The sequence below is a fragment of the Pan paniscus genome, chromosome 14, assembly GCF_029289425.2.
Source record: "Pan paniscus chromosome 14, NHGRI_mPanPan1-v2.0_pri, whole genome shotgun sequence".
NCBI lineage: Eukaryota > Metazoa > Chordata > Mammalia > Primates > Hominidae > Pan > Pan paniscus.
Genome location: NC_073263.2, coordinates 74309818 through 74324034, shown reverse-complemented (window position 1 = coordinate 74324034; position 14217 = coordinate 74309818). Strand labels below are relative to the sequence as shown.

General features: G+C 35.4%; 1 protein-coding gene across 3 annotated transcripts in view; it reads right to left on the bottom strand.

Moving 5' to 3' along the window:
- BORA (BORA aurora kinase A activator) overlaps window positions 1-14217 on the bottom strand; it is a 29607-nt gene that overhangs the window by 13420 nt on the left and 1970 nt on the right. Inside the window, exons 3-6 of one of the 3 annotated variants that reach the window (XM_003827454.6) lie at window positions 12350-12456; window positions 8742-8787; window positions 5715-5796; window positions 169-234 (exon numbers count right to left, since the gene is read on the bottom strand). In XM_003827454.6, coding sequence (XP_003827502.3) covers window positions 169-234; window positions 5715-5796; window positions 8742-8787; window positions 12350-12456 — 301 coding nt within the window. The remainder of the gene's footprint in view (window positions 1-168; window positions 235-5714; window positions 5797-8741; window positions 8788-12349; window positions 12457-14217) is intronic. The other 2 variants (XM_057299589.2, XM_008952795.5) reach the window with 2 other exon arrangements.

The window sequence follows — 14217 nt, the reverse complement described above, 5'->3', positions numbered from 1 at the left end:
CCTGGGTGACAGAGTGTGACCCTGTCTCAAAAAAATAAAAATAAATTTAAAAAAAAAAAAAGGAAACAATTTCAATTCCAGAGTAAAGTGTTACTACCTGAACTGGGTTTAGAATCCAATGTAGCTTAATATGGAACATACTTCTTTTCAAATTGTGTTCATACTCACCATCGCTTTTCTCAGAATGTATGGTCAGCTTTTTTCCAACTGGAGAGTCACTATTTATGTTAGTGCCTGTAAGACATTTTAAGTGAAAAATCCTATGTTGTATACTCTTCATTTGCTTTAGCATTACTTTTTCCAAAGTAAAAAATTAAGAAAGTGGAAACTTATTTTGCAACATTAAAAAAAATCTGCATATATAAGTATATATTTTGGTATGTTTCTATTATTTTTTTACCTTTGAGGGAATACAAGGATAAAACTAAAGGATTACCACAGCAAATAAGGAGTCACCAAGCAATATTTTTTTTACATTTTTCTTTAAATAATTGTATACATTTATGGGGTACAATGTGATGTTTCAATACATGTATACACTATGACAAGAGCAAATCAAGCTAATTAACATATCCATTGCCTCAAATACTTTTCTTTGTGGTGGGAACATTTAAAATCCACTTTCAGCAATTTTGAACTATATGATACCTCATTATCAGCTATAGTTACCTGGCTGTGCAACAGATCACCAGAACTTATTCCTCCTGTCTAACTGAAACTTTGTACCCTTTGACCAACATCTCCCCCACCACCCCTCCTCCCTACCGTCTGGTAACCACCACTCTATTCTCTACTTCTAAGAGTCTGACTTTTTTAGATTCTACATATAAGTGAAATCATTCAGTATTTGTCTTTCTGTGGCTGGCTTTTTTCACTTAGCATGATGTCCTCTAGATTCATACATGTTGTCACAAATGACAAAATTTCCTCTTTTTTAAGGCTGAATAGTATTCCATTGTGTGTGTGTGTATATATATATATATATATATATATCACATTTTAAAAAGTCCATTCATCTGTTGATGGACACTTAGGTTGACTCCATATCTTGGCTGTTGTGATTAACGATGCAGCAATAAATATGAGAGTGCAGGTATCTCTTTGAAATAGTAATTTTGGTTCCTTTGGATATATACCCAGTAGTAGGACTGATGAATCCCAAAGTAATGTTTTTTTTTTAAGGAAATGATGATTACTCTTCATGACGTCAACCTTAAAAGGTTAGGGATACCTTTTAGCTACCACCCTCAATGTCCTCAACAGATTAAAATGCCAGATTATTTTGACAAAACCTGAAATTTGATCAATAAAACCATATAGTTTCTTTCACAAGAAGAGTTAAAAATATGGGTGCAAATTATTTTAACTCTAAAGTTTTATAAATTGAAAAATCACCAGATTAAAAAAACTCAAAAACCAAAACCATTTCAAAAAGACTAATATAAGTAAGATAAAAGGAAGAAAAAGCAAGGGGACCAAACAAACCCCCCCTCCCCCCAAAACCAGAAACAACTCAGGAATTCTAAAATAAAATGACAAAATAGAGTGTAGTAACCTAACAATTCTAAATTTTAAAATGGGTAAGTGGGTTGCTGAATAAATTAAATTTCCCTGTGAAATACTATCAAAACGGGTAAATAAAGAAAATTTTGGATGCAGATGACTTTGTCACTGCATGCAGAGTGACCTTCTATAAGGCAGATGTAATCAATACTCTCTCTGCCTAAAACCCTGCAATAGTCTTTAGGATAAAATCCAAACACCTCAATGGCTTACAAAGCCTTTCAAAACCATGTCTATTTCTCTAGCATGGTTGCCATCTAATTAAATATTATTTGAGTACCTAAAACAAACAAACAAGAAACAGGTATCTCTCTCATCTCTAGGTATTATCTTATGCTCTCTCCTCCCTGCCTTTTCTCCCCTGCATTCCAAGAGTCTAACTCAAATCTCAGCTTAAATTTTATCTTCTGCCAGCATGCCTTTCTTGCCTTCCTCAGACCAGAAAGACACCTACAGCAACATTATCACATCACTTTTCAACTCTATTCCAAGTGTTTTGGTTGCTTCCCCTAGAAGGGCTTAGACAAGTTTAAGACCACAATCAAATGAGGAAAAAAAAAAAAAAATCGATGGATTTGACTGCACCAAAATAAAAATTTCTATGCAACCCAGGATATCAAGAACAAAGAGTAGCATACATATGACAGAATGGGAGATAACATTTGAAATGTTTAAGACCAATATAACCACAATATGTAAGGTATCTTAGAAATTAACAGGAAAAAAAAAGGTTAGCAACTCCAATTGAAACATATCAATGAGTTACAAATAGACATTTTCTATGAAATGTAAAAGGTCATTAGTCTATGAAGACAAAAAGAAAACTGAAACAATCATTTAGAATGTCAAATAACCTATAGGAAAGGCAAAGATGTAAAAGCTGGATAATGCCAAGGTCAGGCAGGGATGCTGGGACACAGGAACCCTAGGGACTGCTGGGGCTGTGCAGACTGTGCAGATATTCTAGAGAGCACTCTAATACTGTGTAGTCAGATTAGGTAAAGATATACTCTATAACTCAGAAATCCTCTACCTGCGTATGTATCCCAGGGAAATTCTCACTCAAGTCCATAAATAAAAACACATGAGGATATGCACTGAAGCACCTTGCTGCATAAATATTAATAATAGTAAATGCTACCAGCACAAGCTAACATGTATAAACAAAACCACTTTTCCCCTCATTCACCATTTTATTTGTTAATCTTTAGGTAGATAACCAAACACCATGTGCTAGGTACATTATCTTAGAGGTACCACAATAACCATCATTTTATAGATAAGGAAACTGAGGCACAGAAAAGCTAAGTAACTCATCTAAAGTCACACAGCTAGTGAGCTTTACTGGGTACAATTCAAACCTAGATAATATTACACTAGAGTAAGGGTCAGCAAACTATTGTTCATGGTGCAAATCTGGCCTTTCACCTATTTTTTTAAATACAGTTTTACTGGTACACACTCACATTCATTTACATATTGTCAGCGGCTGCTTTTGTGGTACGGCAGTAGAGTGGAGTGGTTCCAACAGAGGTTGTGTGGTCAGTAAAGGCTTAAGTATTTATTATTGAATCCTTTACACTTAAGGGCTGCCAACCTTGGCCCTAAAGTAGCATCCAATAGAACATTTTCTGTGATGATGGAAATGTTCTCTATCTATACTACTCGATATCCACATGGCTATTGAGCACCTGAAATGTGAATATTGTGAATGGGGAACTCCATTTTTAAATTTAACTTTAAATTTAAATAGTCACACGTGGCCACAACTGTCAAGAACTATAAAGGGTCTAAGATTCTACCCAACTTGGCAACTAACAGGTGAACATGTCAAAGTTCCATTGGTGCTGGCTAAAGACATGAGGCTTCTGGGGGCAAAGATAAAGGACTTTATTATTTTCAGCACAGCAGGCAGCATGAACTTAACATTCCTATTAATTCCCTTTGCTCCCAAGTGCCAAGAAGATGACATGAAACAGTCCAGTGCAGTGAATTCTTATAATTCTGCATACAAGTTGGACTTTCTCATACAAAAAGCAGGGCTCATTCACCCGACAGTTTCCAGTTCTATACCTCAATGTGGTTGATCCAGATATCTGCCTTATATAAATTCCTCCTGGTAACCACCTCCCTATGGGCCATCTACATATGGCCTACCTGACTGACCCCCCAACCCTCATACCGCACATGGACTACACAGACATGCCACAGTGACTATCTCTCAGTCACTGTGTGACCTCCTCAATGCATGCCTGCTTGCTTTAAACCCACCAACTAAAACTCTGTTTGGATAATGCCCTGGACCCAATAAAGGCGTTGGCCCATGGGTTCCTTTCTCTCTCTTCCTGACCTCCCTGTGTGGTGTTCAGGTATGCTGTGTACCCCTAGGACTTGTAAGTAATAAAATTTTTATTTCCATCTTGTGTCTCTCCTAATCATGGGAGGAGTGCTCTCTATCTTAAAAGATTCTAAATTAAAATACCCAGGTGGCTGGTGGACACACAATGGGTTTTCACCATAGCTAAGGAACCCCAAGCTTAGGAAATCCCATTCTTTTAAGAGAGACTGCAAACAAATCTGCTCCAGAGGGAGACATCATCTTTACTATACTGGACAGCAAAACAAACTTACCCTCTGCTCTGGTGGGACACACTATCTCTACCTTCCAAGACAAACACCCTAGAAAAGATAGTTTGGAACAGAACTTGTCCATGCCACTTCATGAAAGGTGTGCAGAAATGTGAGGCCTATGGAGAATTGTCTCCCAACAACACAGTAAACAGCACAGCTCTGGAGTCTATCCTATTAACCACTGCACTGTTATCGTGGGCTTGATTAGGTTTCAAAGAGTCTAAAGTGTTTTTAAGCATCTTCTTGATCCTGCATCACTTGAACTAAAACAGGATACTTGGAATACAAAAATGTTATTTAAAAAATCACTTAAGAAGGTTGATTCATCTGTTGAAAAAATCCAACAGTAAAGAATCTGGGGGTGAAAAACTAGTATCTATGAGAATGCCACCTTGGACACACAATTTTAGAGCTAGGGGGGATGTAAATGGACAACTCTAGTTCAATCCTTTTATTTCACAAATAAAAGACTGAGGTACAAAGAGATAGAATAATTTGATCAAGGTCACCTCTCTGGTTTATAAAAGTAGGAGGTTTTACAATCCAGATTTCCATCTACTATTGCGTGCTACCACTAATTCATAATGGCTAAGAATACAGCATCTGATTTGAGAATTTTGAATTCAGGTTTTCCCACTTTTATCATCTCTGTAACCCTGGACAAATGCTCTCATCTTTCTAAAACTAGGTTTTCTTACGTATAAAATGGGGCCAATAATTACACCTACTTCATATGAGTTATAAGAAATTACTGAAAGCACTTAGCACTGTCCTGGCATAGAGAAAGTACTAACCCAGCTTACCTATTATTGTTGTATTATTATGTTGTGTTTTTTGATAAAGAAGGGAACAAACATTCCCTCTTATACTGACAGCATAATTAAGGTATACTACAATAGACAGTGTAATTCCACTGTGATGAGGGATGCATATATACAAGTGATTCCTGAATACTGCCTCACAACCCAAAGAGCAGTGAGAACAAATATATGACAACCATTGCCTGGAGGTAGAAAGATAATTGTTAGCTTACTGGCTTGCCCTTTAATTTCCTTATTAATTTTGCAGATACTCAGCAATAATACACTGTCCCAGAGGTCATATTAAGTCTTCATCCTTTCTTTACCTTTATAAGAAATCAGCAAATTAGCAAAAGGCAACACAATTTACAGTTTTATCTAAAATATTAACCTTCAAAATACTGCTAAAGTCATTAACAACTCATCTCTATATTCAATGCCAACTATTTCTTCATCTATGGATCCTCTATAACCATCATTATAACTGACATTCACAATAGTCATGAAGAAAAAGTTAAATTCAGAGTATAACAGCTAAAAAAAAATTCAATAAATTTTAGTCAAATTTTTAATTCTAACCCTAAAAGGAGTTAAATTCTATGTTATCCAGAATTTTAAAGCAAGCTCCTTACAAAGCAGATATACTGGCACTTCATGATATGTTGCTTTATATTCACCGACTTTTTTGATTTTTATTCATATCATTTTTAGTACACTCACATTTACTGGAATGATATTGTGAAAGCTGTTTCCCTTCATGATCAGTCCAAGGAGAGGGTACGATGACATCTTTAGTGAAAAACTAGGAAAATTAAAGTCATACAATTAGGCATAAATTCCACCCAAAATGTGAGACGGTACCTGTGTTTTTCCAAGTAATTATTAAACATGTCATATACTAACTTTATAACTGTATGCAAAAATTTTAATACAAATGACCAAAGGAAAAATGGAAGAAATTTAAAGTATATATAAAGAGGAATCTTAATACTTCAAATCAACCAGTTAAATTTGAAACTTGCAAACTAAACTAAGAGGATTAATCATAGACAAAGTATTTTAAATTTCTTTCCCAGGTTTTTTTGATGGGGTTACAAAAAAAAGGATGAAAAGGGAAGGAATATATTAAGACAGAGACATGCAAGTAGGCCAGTATGAATGATGGCACTGAAGCTGGCTTGTTTGTTCTGGCTCTCAAGATCTGATTATTAAATTTTCAATAATTCTGTGCACCAGTTGTTAAAACCAATATTAAAAATAAAATTATGTAAACTTACAATTAAATATATTAAAAATAAAGGTAACAAATATTCAAAACTCACCACTTGCTAATTATTTTATATATTTATCAATGTCTATGCTCTTGAGGTTAATAATGTATTTTGTATCTGTATGGTGGAATTCCTACATATAATGGTGTGCCACTATTCTTCCTTTCCCATTCAGTGATGTCACATCAGTAGCTTGAAATTGGCCATGGTTGGAGTACTTACACTATGGATAGCAGGAATCGCTATAAATCGTGCTCCTTCCACGACCAGAGAGCAAGTTGTTAAACATTCACCAGCACACTACTGGCCAGTATATTCAAATGAGATAGAGCATTTGGATACTTTTCTTTCCTCTTTCATTTCTAACACAGTATTTTCCCTTCCCTAGGTTTTGCAAGTAACCAAACATATTTTCTTCATATTTTGCTATACATATGACAAAGAGCTAATTTTCTTAACTAAATTACCCATGAATCTATGAGGAAAAGATTCTTTTTTTTTTTTTTAAAGGTGGACTGGGGCAGATATAGACAATTACCAGAAAAAAAATTAAAGGACCTATAAACTTACAAAGTGATGTATAAGTTCACTCAAAAGTAAAGAAATACCAAAAAAAGGTCATTTTTAAAGTAATAGGAGTAGAACAAATTAAGAATTCTGATAATAATCAATATTGGAGATATGGAAAATCAAGCAGTGTCACACTGTAATCAGGAGTATAAACTGGTATAACCTTTTAGGAGGGCAATATGGTAAAATCTACCAAAACTGAAAATTCACAAAGCCTCTGACTTACTAAGTCCATTTCAAGAATATAAAGATATATATACAAATCACTGCAGCATTATTTGTGACAGAAAAATAATAAACACAATTTAAACATCTGTCAACAGGGGCTAGGTAACTATGCTGTTGCTAAGAGAATGTAAAAATCTGTATATGCTGGTTATCAAAAATTTCTAAGAAAAATCATGAAGCAAAGGAGGATGCAGTATGAGAACGATAATAGTATGAGAATGATAATCCTATCTGTCGAAAATATTTTAAGGACATATGCTATTAAATAAGTAAAATTAATCTGAAAGTACACATAAGAAATGTTATAGACATAACCTTCATGAAGTGGGATGGGGAAACAGGAGGCTTTTTATTTTATATTTTTTCTTTTTGTTTTTACTATATGTATATGTTTCTTCTATTTTCAAAAATATATATTGAAAAGAAACAAATTTTCTTAAGTTTACCTGCTGGGTTTCTCTTTAAAATTAAGGATTCTTAAAGAAAGTATTTTTTCAAAATGTTGGAAATTTTGAGAGTCTGAGAATATTCAGGTGGGGAAGAACCAAGTGATTGAGTCAGAATAAAAACTGTGCAGTTACTAGATAGAAGAAGAAGTAGGTAATGTTTAGCAGGAGTAAACATAGTCTTTTGTGGTACGGAAGAGCCAAGTACGGCTAAGGAACAGAGGAGGGTTGAGGGGGCTAGAGGGGCAGAAAAGTAAAAATCAGAAATGCTGCCATCACATAAAGACTTTCTGAGGAAAGAACAAGGTAAGTAACCCTTACTTAGATGCTGGGCCAGGCGCAGTGGCTCACGCCTGTAATCCCAGCACTTTGGGAGGCCAAGGTAGGCGGCTCATCTGAGGTCGGGAGTTCGAGACCAGCTTGACCAAGATGGAGAAATCCCGTCTCTACTAAAAATACAAAATTAGCTGCGTGTGGTGGCGCATGCCTGTAATCCCAGCTACTCGGGAGACTGAGGCAGGAGAATCACTTGAACCTGGGAGGCGGAGACTGCAGTGGGCTGAGATCACGCCATTGCACTCCAGCCTGGGCAACAAGAACGAAACGCCGTCTCAAAAAACAAAAAATAATAATAATAATAACCTTATTTAGATGCTAAGAAAGGCAATTCAACAGACATAAAAAAGCAAAAAACTTAATTATTTTTATTTTTTAAAAAGCCTACATTATGATATACCTTTGCTGTTTAACAGTAAGAGATTTTATTTCATGAATATCTTAAAAATCCAAAGTATTAACAAAAAAAGACAAAGCCATTCCCAATGCCAATCTAGATTCTGAAGGCCTGAGAATATTCGACTTCCTCTACATAAACTCCAACTTGAAACAAAGTTTGTGCTAATCAACATTTTGAAGGCACAAGGAAGACAAATTGTGCTAGGTCCTGAGAATGAAAGGATGAAGTACAGTATTGGCCAAAAAAGATTGCGTCTAGGGGACAGAAACACTAAACTGATCATTACAATAGTATACAAGTGCTATGCAAGGTACTGGGATAGCTGGAAATTATTGGTCTTAGGACAGTACAGAAGGGTGCTTTATATAGATGGGACTGCGAAGGGCTTGGAGGGGAGATAGGACAGTGAAGGAATTGAAGAAAGTCTTTAAAAGAAGTGATGTACATGCAGAATTGATCCTTAACTGATTTAATGATCAGTAACAGTTTAAGTTACCTCTTCAATGGCTTTTTGTCTTTTGTCTTCCACATCTTTATCTATTCTATACAAAGATAAAGAAGAAAAATAACCATGCTATTACTTAAGCTTATTGAACATTTTAAAAAATAACCTTTCAAATAAATAATCTCCCTTCATTGAAAACTGGCAAATGTTAAGCTCACTTTATAATTAATACTAGTGGTATCTTGTAACATTTAGTAAATGGCAGTATTCTGAAATTCAGCAGTTAGCTATTAGGCTTACCTCCCTCTTTTCCATTCAAAGTTTGAATGCAATGATACTTTATTTCAAAAGACTTACATTGATATTAAATTGCTTTTAACAATATAAATTTGATAAACTTTGTCCCTTAATACAAATTAAGAAGTATTTAATTCAACATACATCTAAAAATTGTCCAAAGTTTTTCTCTTCAATTATAACAAGTTTATCGTGGCAATAATTTTAGAATCAACTTTTACTGTAAAATAGATGAGGATAGTTCTAAACAGTCAAAAATATTAAATCTGAAATAAAACACTGACAATATAACATTTTTTCCAAATGAATTTTTTTTTCACTTTGATACAATCTGCAATTACTGCAATATAAACTTCTCAGCTACAAGATTTAATATAAAATTTTGGGTCCAAGCACAAAGCATATACTTGCCAAGGACTCAGCAGTTAGCTTTCTAGGACCACTTCTTTATTCCATTACAGGAAAGAATCCTTGCCTTCCATCAGTAAATTGGTAAGACATATTTTTTTTTTACAATTTAAAATTATTTTGTCTCAGAATTTTTTCTTTAACTTTTATTTTAAGTTCAGGGGTACAAATGCAGGTTACACAGGTAACTTGTGTCATTGGGGTTTGTTGTACAGATTATTTAATCATCCAGGTATTAAGCCTAGAATCCATCAGTTATTTTTCCTGATCTCCCTCCTCTCACCCTCCACCAGGCCCCAGTGTGTGCTGTTCCCCTCTATATGTCCACATGCTCTCATCATTTAGCTCCCACTTATAAGTGAGAACATGAGGGGTTTGGTTTTCTGTTCCTGTATTAGTTTGCTAAGAATAATGGCCTCCAGCTGCATCCATGTCCATGCAAAGGACGCAATCTCATGCTTTTTGTGGCTGCATAGTATTCCATGGTGTGAATTTTTTTCACATATAGACTTGCTCATGGCTTAATAAAGCTTATATGAGAATGTATACATTTCAGAAATTAAGTAGATTTTTCAAGTGGGAGAAGTATGAGAAAATAAACTACAGTGTCAACCCACATATCCCAGCTTGAACAGTAGCCATTTTGAGGATAACAAAATGGCCTTCATCTTATCAATGGTTCTCTTCATTTTATCATGGTCAAAATGGCAGCACATAACAAGCTTAGCAAATAGCAAGTAAGCTCTGAACTAGGATTACTGCATTCAGAAACCTTTTGCTACTTCATCAGAGGGACTTCAAGAACATGAAATACTCAGGTGATTGCTGGAAACAGTAAAAATCACTGTGGCCAAATACTCTAGAGTCAGATCAAACAAGATTCTAAGAAGTCATACAGGGGAGAGCATCCTGACCAGCATACCACTGAACACCAGTATGATGCATATAGGTATAGGTGTGGCCTGAATGTTGAGCCTTTGCAGGGTGGCAAAGGAGAGGGGACCTCAGGACTGGTCACCTACATGGCCAAGACTCACCTGCTTACACTGGTATGCTTTACAGTTACAATTTTCTGTGTGGATGGTGGCATGAAAAGGATGGGAAGAATTGAAGTAGAAGGCTAATATGTAAGAAGAGATACTGAAAGACACTGCTTGTTTCTAAGGATGAAACGAGATGCTCTGTGAAGAATATATTGACTATCCTTGGTAGAAGCCATAACCATTCATTGAATTATATTATTAAATTAAATTATAATATTTTCCCACTCTTTTCCATTCTTCTATATGATAAATCTATGTACTAAGAGACACCAAGATTATCTTTATAAACCTTTGCAGACAATATATCATTTAGTAGTAAGAACAGAAGCACTGTGTTACAACTTTGGTCTAATTATATTTTTGACTCTTGACTCTTAGTATCTTGTACTTCTTCAGTGTTTCTTACAGTCCCTCACAGTACTCAATAAGTATTTCTTGACTGATCAATATAATAATTGTCCATCATTCAATATATTGAAGAAATGAGACAAAATAATTAAGCATAATTAAGTTCGTGTGAAACAAAAAATTAGTCACTGTGACTCATTTGCTTTTAGACATTCATCTCACCTTCTCTTTCAAAGGTATTATTTATTTACTTATTTATTTTATTTTTTTGAGATGGAGTCTTGCTCTGTCCCCCAGGCTAGAGTGCAATGGCATGATCTCAGCTCACTGCAACCTTTGCCTCCTGGGTTCAAGCGATTCTCCTGTCTCGGCCTCCCGAGTAGCTGGGATTACAGGTGTGCACCACCATGCCCGGCTAATGTTTTTGTATATTTAGTAGAGATGGGGTTTCACTATGTTGGCCAGGCTGGTCTTGAACTCATGACCTCAAGTGATCTGCCCACCTCAGCCTCCCAAAATGCTGGGATTACAGGTGTGAGCCACCACACCTGGCCTCAAAGGTATTATTTAAATTTAAGTTAAAATCCTTTCATGCTTTATCCTCATTCTATTCCCTTCCTATTAACACTCTGTCTGGGTGGACATTAATTTTATGAGTGAATGGTCATCATGTTACCAAGCAAAGAGAAGATGGAGGAGAAAAGCCAGTAAGTATTTACCAGAATATCTCAATATGTGTGCAACGTTGTGTGACTGAATTCTTAAGTCAAAGGGAAAAGGATTATCCTATGTTTTGGACTAACAACATGTCTACCTTAGGACAGCAAATTAAAATCTGGTCATACCATGTATTTGATTTTTTTCAAATATTAAAAAATCAGACTATAAAACATATAAACAAGAGTCCCTAAAACTACAAACGAATAATATGACCTTACACTTTGTATTAAAAAACTAAATCTGCAGTACATTAGTGCCTTGAAACCTAAACAACACATCAACAAATAAGACTGCACTGGGTGATATGTAGAATTCTAGAAAATGTAATTCAGATTCCAAGTGAATTGTTACAGTTGGATGATGTCTAAAAAACCGCTCTGTTGCTAATGGATACCCTTCCATTCAATGCCTACGTAACTCTTTAAGGGGGTTTTAGGTTTCCCCAAACATAGATAACAATGAAACAGCATTTTGCTTTACCCCAAACCATCAAAAAGACAAACTGAAACAAGTTAATGGCAGAAGCCACAACCATGTAGAAAAGTGCCAATTTCAAAATGTTCTTCTCTTAACTGAGTGCTAGGGGTACAGAGCTGTCACCTCAGTAGCAGAGGGAAAAGGTTACTTGTAAAAGAAAAAGGTATCTACTCAGGTCTGGAACTGTTGGCAAGAAAATCTTTCTGAATGTAGTTCTTTGAACTCATTCATTTAGATAGGAAAAATCTGCATCAAAATTTTTTCTCCCTGATACCTTTACATAGAAAAATACTCAACATTTAGAATTTCCTACCTCTCTTCACTTGAGAGTGTTATTAGACTTAGGTGCAAGAAAGGAAAACTTACCGAGAATGACTTAAGTATAAAGCTTGACGATGAATATCTTCTGGGTCTATTTCTACAGGATTTATTACAGCTAGTTGATCAATAGACCATCTAAATTTCCCTGGAGTCTTAACAAAAGAAAGTGAGCTTATGAGTAAAGGCAAACTAAAATAGTTCATCAAAATGCTAACCTATGTGAGAAATAATATGAATGGTTATAATATGAAAATATTTTAAAGCTTATATTTTAAAATTTGACTTTACCATGAAATTAAATGGCAAAGGGTAATCATATCACATTCGATCAACTGACCTAATTGTATCTCTCTCTCTCTTTGTTTAAGACAGAGTCTCGTTCTGTCACCGAGGCTGGAGTGCAATGGTGTAATCTCAGCTCACTGCAACCTCCACCTCCCCGGTTCAAGCGATTCTCCTGCCTCAGCCTCCTGAGTAGCTGGGATTACAGGCACCCGCCACCACACCCAGCTAATTTTTGTATTTTTTTTTTTTTTTTTTTTTTTTTAGTAGAGACAGGGTTTCACCATGTTGGCCAGGCTGGTCTCAAACTCCTGACTTCAAGTCATCAGCCCACCTTGGCAGTGCTGGGATTACAGGCATGAGCCACAGCGCCCAGCCTGTATCTCTTTTAAAATATCAGAATCTTTCACCTGGGTTGGAATTACGTAATACGAGAAAAATCACAACAGAGTAATAAAGATATAAAACTTTCACAATTAACACTCATCAGTGTGATAAACTAAGCCCATGTAAAAGTAAAAATCTCTCACAGTTAACAAACGTCTTTACTTTCACTAAGAAGGAACTGAAATTAAAGTCCTTAGTCACTTTGGAGATGGCTGCAAAAGCTCATAACATAGTTGATCCTTAAAATAATTACGAATGGCAACCAGTGCTGCCTTTCTGTACTCAACCATGCAACTGAATTAAAGGTTTATCCAAATCCTAATCTGTAATTAGAAATATATTCTAGGCAAATTCAGTCCTAAAAACACAAGATGCCATACATTCCAACTTTGAGGATTAAGCTGCCGTCAATCTATTATTTATTTTTAGTAAGACCAAGAGATAAATTTTAATGATTCAATTAAAAATCATAAGGTCAGATTGATGAAATGACTCAATATAAACTGCTCGACCTTCCACTAGTACATACTTGCTCATTGTAAAACCTGTATGAAAGTGTAGCAGAAACAGCCACCCTATTTGCAGTTTTTCTAAGTAACTTGGTAGGTTGAAAGATCCAAGGTCAAAAGAACTTATCCAGTGTAGCAAATAACAGTAAAATAAGATAAAGTGGCCCGGGCACGGTGGCTCATGCCTGTAATCCCAGCACTTTGGGAGGCTGAAGTGGGTGCATCACATGAGGTCAGGAATTCGAGATCGGCCTGGCCAACATGGTGAAATCCCATCTCTACCAAAAAAAAAAAAAAAGATAAAGTGATGAAGCCTTTTCTAGTATCCTGAAGAACACTTTTCCTTCATATTACTATTGTCCTAAGCACTAATCATATCACCTATCACACTGCCTTGATATTACTCATCTAGTTCTGTTTAACACATTAAAATAGGGGTTAGTTTCTTTTTATAATAGATTGCAAGCTAAGAATTATTTTGACAGTTTCAAATGGTTGGGAAAACAAACAAAAAAAATCTTGTGACATGTGAAAATTATATGAAATTCAAATGTGTCCATAAATAAAGCTGTATTGGAACAGAGTAACATTTATCTCTTTACACATTGGCTATGGCTGCTTTTGTGATACAAGACAGAAGTGAGTAGTTGTGACAGAGACCAAATGACCTGTAAAGCTTAAATATTTACTGTCTGGCCCCTAACAGAAAGTTTGTGACCCCTACATCGGAGTATA